This window comes from Quercus robur, chromosome 5 (genome assembly GCF_932294415.1).
Source record: "Quercus robur chromosome 5, dhQueRobu3.1, whole genome shotgun sequence".
In the NCBI taxonomy this organism is placed as follows: domain Eukaryota; kingdom Viridiplantae; phylum Streptophyta; class Magnoliopsida; order Fagales; family Fagaceae; genus Quercus; species Quercus robur.
Window position 1 is genome coordinate 4,606,245 of NC_065538.1, and position 10,703 is coordinate 4,616,947.

Below are 10,703 nucleotides of genomic sequence, written 5' to 3' on the forward strand. Positions count from 1 at the left end.
TTGCAAAAAATAAAAAATAAAATAATAATAATAAAGGATGCTAAAGATGGTAAATAAAGTAGTAATTGTAAAAATTGTGACTAAAAATAAGGAGATTACATACATGAGATGTATATTGCATATATAGCTTGGGCCTTGGACCTTGAGGTCAAGTTTAATTCTCTTCCCACATACCTTTGGCAATGTATATTTAATTATGACTCCCACGTGCGTGTAGAACCTTTTTGGTGCTAACTTTTATGAACTAAGTTAACCATGCAACACAACACTCCCTAATTTTAAAATGAACAATAGCCAAATGAGTTTTTGGTATTAGATTCAAATCTGTTATTCTCTCTCTCATTCTACACATTACAAATATCATTTATATATATATATATAAAAGATTTCTACAAGTATTTTTTATCTTTTTATCTCTATTAATATATCATTTTTTAAGGTGAATGATATTCTTCTAACTTCTATTGTAGTCTGTTATATTTTTCTAATATGCAACTAAACTTTATCAATTTCAAACTTATTATTCAAATTTCTCATCTCTTAAGAAATAATAAAATTATAACAATAATCAAAAGCTCATCCCAAAATTACAATTTTATCTTAACCAAAATTAAAATGAAATCAAAGGAATAAAACCAGACTTTATAATAATTTATTACTCACATAATTGGTAGGAATATTCAAATTTACAGCCATGTAAATTGTGTTTTGATATAATCTCAAATTCTTCGAAAACAATTCTAAGTATTAACCAAAACCAAAATTCAATCAAAGTTATAAAAGGGAAAGATATGACTTTTCTTATGAAAAAAAAAAACCCCACACACATACACAATACCAAAACACATACTAAAAAAAAAAAGGGAACCATCAACCTTAATTAGAGCTATAAGAAAGAAAAAAAAATCCACCAAAAGAAAGGGAAGAGAGAGAGAGACTGTGTTGGAAATCAGGATTGAATGGGAGAAATGATATCAAATTTATACATAATAAAATAGGGAGAAGTAGAGTCAAAATATAAGAAAAATAAAAGGATAAAGGAATTGTAACGATAAAGCATAAAGTAGTGGGGAGATAATGAGGCAAAAATGATGGTGAAAAGTTGGAAGAAGTGTAACACTAGGTGTGAACTAATAGGGAAAAGAAAAGTTTAAAAAGAGAAATGAAAAGATAAAAAAAGTAAGCGGATGATGTAGCTCAACAAGAGCGTAGCAACAATAAATGCCACGCTTCAACTTTTAGATATATAGACTAGGTTGGCATGAGATAGAGTTATTTTCCACTAAATATTCTTAGAAAAGTACTCTATTTCATGCCAAGAAAACAACTCTATTTTCAACTATCTCATTTTCCAATATTAGGTAACAATCTTAAAATGAGTCGAAAATTTATCATCTAATTTCCTTTATTTAGCTCTACGGAGATAGAATTGTTTTTCAAAAGAAAACAACTCTTTTTATATTTGAATTACACCTTTTTTTAGCTTGACGTGAAAAAGGTTTTTTTTTTTTTTTTTTTTTTTCATTTATCTTCTAACATGGGGATGAAGTTCCTTCTCTTCGTGCTTGCTTGCAACCCAAAATGAATCCAACTTCTTCTCCAAGATGGACTTCAATTGCCTTATTGATCTCATCCACTAAAACCTCATTTGTGTCCTCCAAATCAACCATTTCTCAACATGGGTTCTCCTTGCAATCCTCAACTTTTATTGGGTTTTTTCTCTTCTCAATTCCCATTCTTTCTCAGTCAATGCCAGAGCTGCTATCTATGATTTATGGGATTCAAGTATACGTAGCTTGTACTATGTCAACGATTATTGCAATTGAGAGTAAGGAAAGATGATGTTGGTCATAGTCCTCAGATTTTTTACAAATGTTTGCCCATCTTTCCAAACATTTGCATGAATATTGTAGGGACTCATAGTCCTCGGATTTCTTGCAAATATTTTCCCATTTTTCAAACATTTGCATGAATATTGCAGGGACAATGTCACCTATTTATAATAGAGATGGTCCCTTTTTTTCTTTTAGAATCAATATTGACAGAAGTCACTCCTAATTAAAATATATGATATATAAATATTAAATCCATCACATATATGTTATAAATATGGTATGCCAGTGAAAATGATAAAGAAAATTAAATAAATAAAAAGGAATAATATTAACACAAAGATGTAATCAAAGATATATTGAATATAATGTAGTAATACCATATTGATTGATAGAAAGAGAGATGATTACAAATAAATATTAATACAAGCAGGTCTTTTTTTTTTTTTTTATATAATAACACCAAGAGGTAGCAATTTAGCTGCAAGGACCTTAACAAACCTATTCTTATTATAGATAACATAAGATTATGTTGACAATATCTTAAGATGACGTTATCATAGAGACTATAACAGAAGAAATATTGATTAGCTTTGTTATTTTGGAAGTGCTACTTGATATTGGTGATTGATGTGTCGGGAGGCTCTCAAATCGTTTATCACATACTGTAATTTTCTGTTGTGCGGATGTAAGATGAGTTGTCTCTTCCGCATAGGATTGTGTACCTGCAGCATTATATGCAAGTTTCATTTCTGTGTATAGATCATCTATATCGGTTTGGCACTCCTTAACTCGTGTCCTCACGAATATGTCTGTGACTCCTGCAAGAGCATTTGGGATTTCACCAGAAATTACATCTGATATTATATTCAAGCTCACATCAGTAGAAACGAGTCCTAGCTTATATAGAACATTTGTAAGACCCTCAGGGTCTGAAAGTAGAGTTTGCCGGCAAAAATTATAGTCCATGGACTTTTTGCAAACCTTTTCAACAAGGGCTTGATCTGCATTAGAAACATCATAGAAGAGCGAGGTGACTAGTAGAGGGATTATCAAGATTGATAGGCAACTAATTGGAGAGGCCATTTTTTCTTTTCTTTTCTCTTAAGTTCTTTGTCAAGAATGATATTGTTGATTCATGTATCTTTTAGCTTCCTATTTCTAATATATTAGGTTGGCATGAGGCAGTTATTTTCCCTATAAATAGGTTGGCATGGAAGACAACTCTGTTTCATGCCAAGTTAAGTAAGAGAAGTTAAACGATAATTTTCCTTTGACGCCTTATTTTTGGATACTAAACACAATAAAGTATGAAAATATTAGAATTACCTTTTTTTAGGCAAGTTAAGTAAGAGAAGTTAAACAATAATTTTCCTTTGATGCCTTATTTTTAGATACTAAACACAAGAAAGTTCGAAAATACTTGAATTACCTTTTTTTAGCTTGACGTGAGAAAGGTTTTTGTTTGTTTGTTTTTTTTTTTTTTTTTTTTTTTTTTTTTTAACATGGGGATGAAGTTGCTTCTCTTCATGCTCGCTTGCAACCCAAAATGAATCCAACTTCTTCTCCAAGATGGACTTTAATTACCATATCAATCCCATCCATTAAAACCTTATTTGGGTCCTCCAAATCATCCATTTCTCAACATGGGTTCTCCTTGTAATCCTCAACTATTCCTAGGTTTCTTTTTTTCTCAATTCTCACTCTTTCACAGTTAACGCTAGAGCCCCTATCTATGATTTATGGGATTCAATCATATTTAGCTTGTACTATGTCAACGATTATTGCAATTGAGATTAAGGCAAGATGATGTTAGTCGTAGTCCTCAAATTCCTTATAAATGTTTGCCCATCTTTTCAAACATTTGTATGAATATTGTAGGGACTCGTAGTCCTCAAATTTCTTGCAAATGTTTTCCCATGCCTTCAAACATTTGCATGAAAATTGTGGGGACCATGTCACCTATATATAATAGTGATGGTCCCTTTTTTTTTTTTTTTTTTTTTTTGAATCAATATTGACAAAAGTCATTCCTAATTAAAATATATGATATATAAAAATTAAATTCATCACATATATGTGATAAAATATGGTACACAAGTGAAAAGGATAAAAAAAATTATTTAAATAAAAAGAAATAATATGAACACAAAGATGCAACCAAAGACTTATTGAATATAATGCAATAATACCATATTGATTTAGAGAAAAGGAGATGATTACAAATAAATATTAATACAAGCAAGTCTTTATTTATTTTATTTTTTATATAATAAGCCATTATGATAATCTATTCATAATAGTAAAATGTCATAAATAAATTAGAAGAAAGACCATCCAAGGTTTCCTATTTTGACGTGGCTATCCAAGCAACCTCATCTACTTCTAAATTCTCTTCCCTTATCACTTGGACGAACTTAATTTTGCCAAAATGATTGGCCATCTAGATGGCTAACTTCTAGTATTTCTGCATCCTTTCCTCTTTTCCTTCATATTCATGGTCCACTTGCATGACGATGAGCTTTGAGTCACTTTTGAGCACTAAGCTTTTGATGCCCAGAGTTTTGGCAAGTCTTAAGCTAGGGAATATTGCTTCATAATTTGCTTCTGTAAAGTTGTAATTTTCAACTGTTAAATATTAGCATTGATATTATTAATGTGAAGTGGGTTATACCATGTTGTGTATGCTAGAATGGATGCGGAAGTAGAAGCATAGAATAGGAACACCGAGAACATAAGGATTACGTGGTTCAGCCTTGACGACCTACATCCACGGAGGAATCCCTTAAGGGCTATATCTTTATTGTATAAGAGTGTAGTACAATAACCTCTTGTGTTACAATGAACCCTAACATGAGTATATATAGGCGACTAAACCCTAGACTACTAGTACAAGCAGGACTGGGCTTGGGCCTATTACATTGGGCTAATATATGTTTAATATATATCTTTAACAACAATTATGTTTTTGTTGGCTTTTATTCCGTACCAAATTTTATTATAATTATGTTCAATCTTATGTACCCTGTATTTTATGTGGATTTATTTGTAAGGGTTATGTGAGAAAGAAAGTGTGAAGACTCAAGACAATTGAATACTAAAGCTGTTTTTGCGGGTAGCTCGCAAGTAAGATTCCCGCGAAGTGATGCATATGCCCTGCACATGACTGGAATGCAAAGAGTCAGGACAGGATGGAGACTGCTGGTTTTCACAAGTGTCTCATGGGTAAGGCCTTCTCGCAAGATACCCGCGAAACATTCTGTTTTGCTGAACTATCATTTCTAATACACAGTATCTATACCCGCACTATATATACCCACATTACCCACAGATGTTGAGGAGTTCTTCTGAGAGAAAACCCTAACCACAAACCTTGAGATTTAGAGATTGTTATACCCATAATTCTCTACACAATTCATTGTGGTTTTTATTCAACTCCTACCTCTCCAATTTCCATACACTTGAGAGGTTGATAGCCTAAACACTTACCACACCCTTTTAGAGTGCCTAGTGAGGTTTTGGTGCTGCTAGGAAGCATTGGAAGAAGCCAAGCTTTGGCGGATGCAATGATCCGGAGAGCTAGACAAGACACGGTTCTGAGAAGCCTTGTTGGAGTAGAAGCTTGGAGGGCTTAGGTGCATCGAGTAGATTACGCTTAGAAGCTCTCTTACTAACCCATGTATCCCAACTAATTGTCTAGTGGATCGATTACCACCTGGAGGGCGGTGGAGAGGTTTCTCGTCGAGTTCTTCGGTTTCCTCTTTAATAACACATCGGTGCATTATCTTGTGTTTTCATTCTTCTTCCCTACTCTTTTACCTTTCATTTTACTGCTATGTTATAATGATTACGGGTTAGTGTAGTTTATTTGTTTATCCACTCACATTTACTCTATTCCGCAATTAGTTTAAGTTAGAGTAAAATCAATCAAGTCATGACTTTAATTTGGTGGTCTAAATAGCTTTTGTGTTTTCACATATTTTCAAGCTTTCAATTGGTATCAAAGTCGTTGTGGTTTAATTAGCTGAGTATGATCCTTGGCCCTTCTATGATGGACTGATCACAATCACTCAATGCCCCACTTTTTTTGATGGGAGCAGCTATGCATTTTGGAAGGTCCGTATGAGGGCTTTCTTATGTGCTACAGATGAGCCTGTATAGGATTTCGTCGAGAATGGGTATGTCAAACCCATGACATCCAAGTTCGAATGGGACAAGGCAGCCCTTACATTGGCAAATGCAAACAAGAAAGCAATTAAAGCTATTTTCTATGGTGTGTCTACTGATGAATTTCACAAGATATCACATGTGGAATTGCCAAGGAAGCTTGGATGATTCTAGAGACTATCTATGAGGGTACCAAGAAAGTTAAGGACACAAAGCTCCAGATGCTTACCACCAGATTTGAAGAGCTCAAGATGGGAGATGATGAGTCATTTGATTCATTTTATGGCAAGCCCAATGAAATCGTAATTGCTAAGCTCAATCCCGGAGAGAAGACTGAGGATGCCAAGGTGGTGAGAAAGATTTTGAGGTCCTTATCGGAGAGTTTCCGTGCAAAGGTCATAGCTATAGAAGAAAGTAAAGATTTGGATGAGATCAAAATCCAAGAACTTATTGGATCTCTCCAAACATATGAGCTGGGACTGCTTTCTCACAAGACGAGCAAATCTCTTGCTCTCAAAACTATCACCAACAGAATGGATGACTCCTCCGAAGAGGATGATGTGGAGAAGGAGGTAGCATTCCTTGCAAAGAACTTTCGAAAATTTCTAAGGATGAAAAACAGTGGGAAGCCGTTCAGCAAAGGGAAGTTTTCATCCTCCAAAGGTGATAGGAAGGAGTTCAAGAAGAAAGATGGGAAGGAGTTTCAATCCCTTCAAGGAATTGTATGTTACAAATGCAATGGCCATGGACATCTCAAGAAGGAGTGTCCTAACTATCCTTAATATTAGGACATATGTGATTCACATGTTAGGAACATATGTCACTATTTTATGTAATTGGCTAATCTTTTGACAAAATGCACTTTACTTATATTTGGATAGATCTAGGATTTGTTTATTACTTCAAGAAACCTTTTTTCAAGACCAAGTGTTAAAGCCATGCAAGTTTGTCCAAGATTCAAGTGCAGAAAGTGTTGTTCATTAAAACTTGACAGCTAGATCGAAAGCTAGCCATCTATCGAGCTTTAAGAGCAATTCCAGCCCTGTGGCTCGACAGCAACTCGTCGTGCTCGTGTCATTCGCTGGCCGGTTGGGAGGATAGCGGTCACGTCGGCGGGCGCTTCACGGGGGGCAGGGAAAAGAGTCGAGTTGATCAGGCTCGACAACCGGGAGTAGATTTTTTCTTTTATTTTCATCGCAGATCTCTGTTATAGTGCTTTTTGGGAGGTTTATGAAAAACAGAGTTTTAGATCTATTTTGACTCTAATCCATGATTATGTGTTCAGGCTTTCTTTTCTCTCAACCGTAGACATATAAAAGGATTATTTTAAGGGCCGTCAAAGGTGGAACAACTTGCAAAAGTGTTGAGTAAAGTTTGTTCAAGTAAATTGTGACTGAAGACAGAATTTGCCCTAGTTTATCGTTCTTCTGAAGAAGTTGCTATGTTTATACACCGTTGGGTTTTGTGACCAAGCATCTTCTTGATCTTCATCATCTGGATGAGCTGAAGAACTTTCCATCCAAAAACCTTCTTTAGTTGGTGATTGAAGTCGCATACTGGGATCCACACAATTGATTAGTCACGTATTGGGAGCCGCACATTAAAAGAAGTGATTGTCACTACAAAACAAGTCAAATTGTGTATTGAGGTAAAGATTCAACTGTAGGTTAGTACAAGGTACTGGGATTCCTTTACTTGTAACTGCTTGTTGTGATAATAGTGGATTCTTGAGAGTGGTGACTTTAAAATCACCCGGTGGGGTTTTTGCCTTGTTGGTTTTCCCCATTCGTAAACAAATCACGGTGTCAATTTAATTTTCGCTGCACTTAGTTTAATTGGTGATTTGTTTATGCTACCACGTGCTTTGTATGTTGATTAATTAATAAACTTGGTTAATTAATCAATTGATTAATAACAAAGGGTCAATACTTTTTTGGCCTATCACTTAGTGATTCTAACAGCTCAAATTCAAACATGGAAGGAGAATGTGACAGTGAAGGAAACTACAGAGCCTTCATGACAATTGCCTTCGTTGATTCTAAGAATGATTTAAGCAATTTGGTTGATGAACTTGGTGATCTTTCTGAGGATGAGGAAGTTGAAGAATCGGAAGATGAAGACGTGTACCAAAATGAAGGCGAAAACAACCTTCAAGAAGCATATGATACTCTGCTAGAAGATTATGAAAAATACGCCAAAGTTGTGAACCTTACTATGAAAAAGATGAAAAAGGTTGAAGAAGTGCATAGGTATATACTTGAAATTATACAAGCTAATGTCAAGGTTGAGTGCATTTCCACCAAGAAACTTAATAATGTGCTGTCCTCTCAAAAATCTTCACATGATAAGACTGGTTTGGGCTACACTGAAGAAGGTAGTTCTAGCAACAAACCTAAGAAGGAAGTAAGATTCGTATCAACTAAGAATGACGAGAAACTTAAAGAAGTGAAGCCCCTGCTGCTATAAAAAGAACCATTGGTGCAAAACCAAAGGAAAAAGGGAAGCCATTATTCAAAAATCAAAAGGGACCTCAAGTGAAGCATTTGTGTCATCATTATGGTGTACAAGGGCACACAAGGCCGAACTGTTTCAAGCTTCATGCACTTAAGAAGGCTGATTCTATGTGTGGCCAAGAAATTTCAAAGAGAAGGCCAACGGGAGCACAAGTTAAGGGAGATAGTGAGGGGCATCTCATTGGAGACGTTATGGAAATGTTGAAAAACATATCACTATGTCTTGTTAGCTTCACTCTAAGGTTTAAAAGTTATGTTGGTCGTACCCTGCCATATAAGGCTCTCACCTAAAACACTCGTAAAGATTATGAAAAATACGCCAAAGTTGTGAACCTTACTATGAAAAAGATGAAAAAGGTTGAAGAAGTGCATAGGTATATACTTGAAATTATACAAGCTAATGTCAAGGTTGAGTGCATTTCCACCAAGAAACTTAACAATGTGCTGTCCTCTCAAAAATCTTCGCATGATAAGACTGGTTTGGGCTACACTGAAGAAGGTAGTTCTAGCAGCAAACCTAAGAAGGAAGTAAGATTCGTATCAACTAAGAATGACGAGAAACTTAAAGAAGTGAAGCCCCTGCTGCTATAAAAAGAACCATTGGTGCAAAACCAAAGGAAAAAGGGAAGCCATTATTCAAAAATCAAAAGGGACCTCAAGTGAAGCATTTGTGTCATCATTATGGTGTACAAGGGCACACAAGGCCGAACTGTTTCAAGCTTCATGCACTTAAGAAGGCTGATTCTATGCGTGGCCAAGAAATTTCAAAGAGAAGGCCAACGGGAGCACAAGTTAAGGGAGATAGTGAGGGGCATCTCATTGGAGACGTTATGGAAATGTTGAAAAACATATCACTATGTCTTGTTAGCTTCACTCTAAGGTTTAAAAGTTATGTTGGTCGTACCCTGCCATCTAAGGCTCTCACCTAAAACACTCGTAAAGAGTGGGTGAAGAAGGGTATTTATGCATGATCACTTCCTATGTCCATGCATTAAATCTTCTGATGTTTAGGGTCATAGGTTTTGATAGGCCAAAAACGAATTGACCACTTGTAATAAATTAACCAATTAATTTAACCAAGTTAATTAATCTATATATATATATATATATAATAGCAGAAGCTGAGAGAAAGTGGGTTCCTACAATTAAGGAGGTGGTGACAAATAGGAAAAGTGCCTACCTAAAATTCAGACATGTATAACTTTAAAAAGTGATACATTATATTGTTTTACCAGGTTAACACCGTTTGATTGTGGCTGTATATATATATATTTAAAAAGAAAAACGGTTAAAATAAAATACAAAAAAAAGCCTTGCAACTAAAAAAAACCTAGCGATACAGAAAAAGGGAAGGAGAAGAAAAAACGCGTGCCATACAGAGGAGACAGAAAGAACCACCACCAGTCACGATGAAAGGTTCAAGTGAAAAACTTGCAATAGGAGGAAAATAAAAAACCTAAATACTGAGATAGAGAAGGAGGAAAAAAAAATTACAACACAGATAGACCACCGTCTGTTCCATCACCGGACTTTGACAACCGCCATGTTTATAGTTAAACCCAACCAAAAGCCTAATTAATGCACCGATTGAAAGCCCGATCATTACACCGGTATAAGGATTTTGAGAATCTTGCCCTCAATCAGCCCTTCAAGGAGATATGTAACGTTGAATTATTAAACAGAGAGACGGGGAGAACGAGAACCATAGAGAGAGATTTGGTCAGGCATATAGAGTGGAGAGAGAGAGAGAGAGAGAGAGAGAGAGAAAATCTAAGAAGAAGTCAAGCCTCTGCCACCATCAAATCCGTATCCTCTACCGGTAAGTCTCTATTTTCTGGTTCTTTAAATCTGGTTTAAATATGATTTAGATCTGAGTATTTTGATTGGATTGGATTGGATTGGATTGTATTCAAGTTTTGAACTTTAATGTAACATGAAGTTCGACATAGAATGAATGTCTTAGCATAGCAATGTGAACTTTAATGTTTGCAGTAGTACACTAATATCTGATAATATGGTATTTCCTGTTACGGTTTTTGTTAACCGATGTAAGTGCTAATATTGATGATGGTTGCGGCTAATGCATCAGTAAGATTCCTATTACTATTGTAGTGTGAAAGTTCAAAAACGTGTACCAATACACTTTTGAACGTTTAGACCCCCAAAAATTAACTTAACCAACACAAGCAAT

At 35.1% G+C, this 10,703-nt stretch overlaps 1 protein-coding gene across 1 annotated transcript; it reads right to left on the reverse strand.

Annotated features, from left to right (window-relative positions):
- Positions 1-2,375: 2,375 nt before the first annotated feature.
- Positions 2,376-2,918, reverse strand: LOC126727693 (uncharacterized). Its single transcript, XM_050433619.1, has one exon. The coding sequence runs from the start codon at positions 2,916-2,918 to the stop codon at positions 2,376-2,378; it is 543 nt and encodes a 180-aa protein (XP_050289576.1).
- Between the last annotated feature and the right edge of the window lie 7,785 nt (positions 2,919-10,703).

What these genes read in the sequence shown, in the direction of transcription:
- LOC126727693 (XM_050433619.1), bottom strand. Translation starts at nt 2,918, where the DNA reads ATGGCCTCTCCAATTAGTTGCCTATCAATCTTGATAATCCCTCTACTA.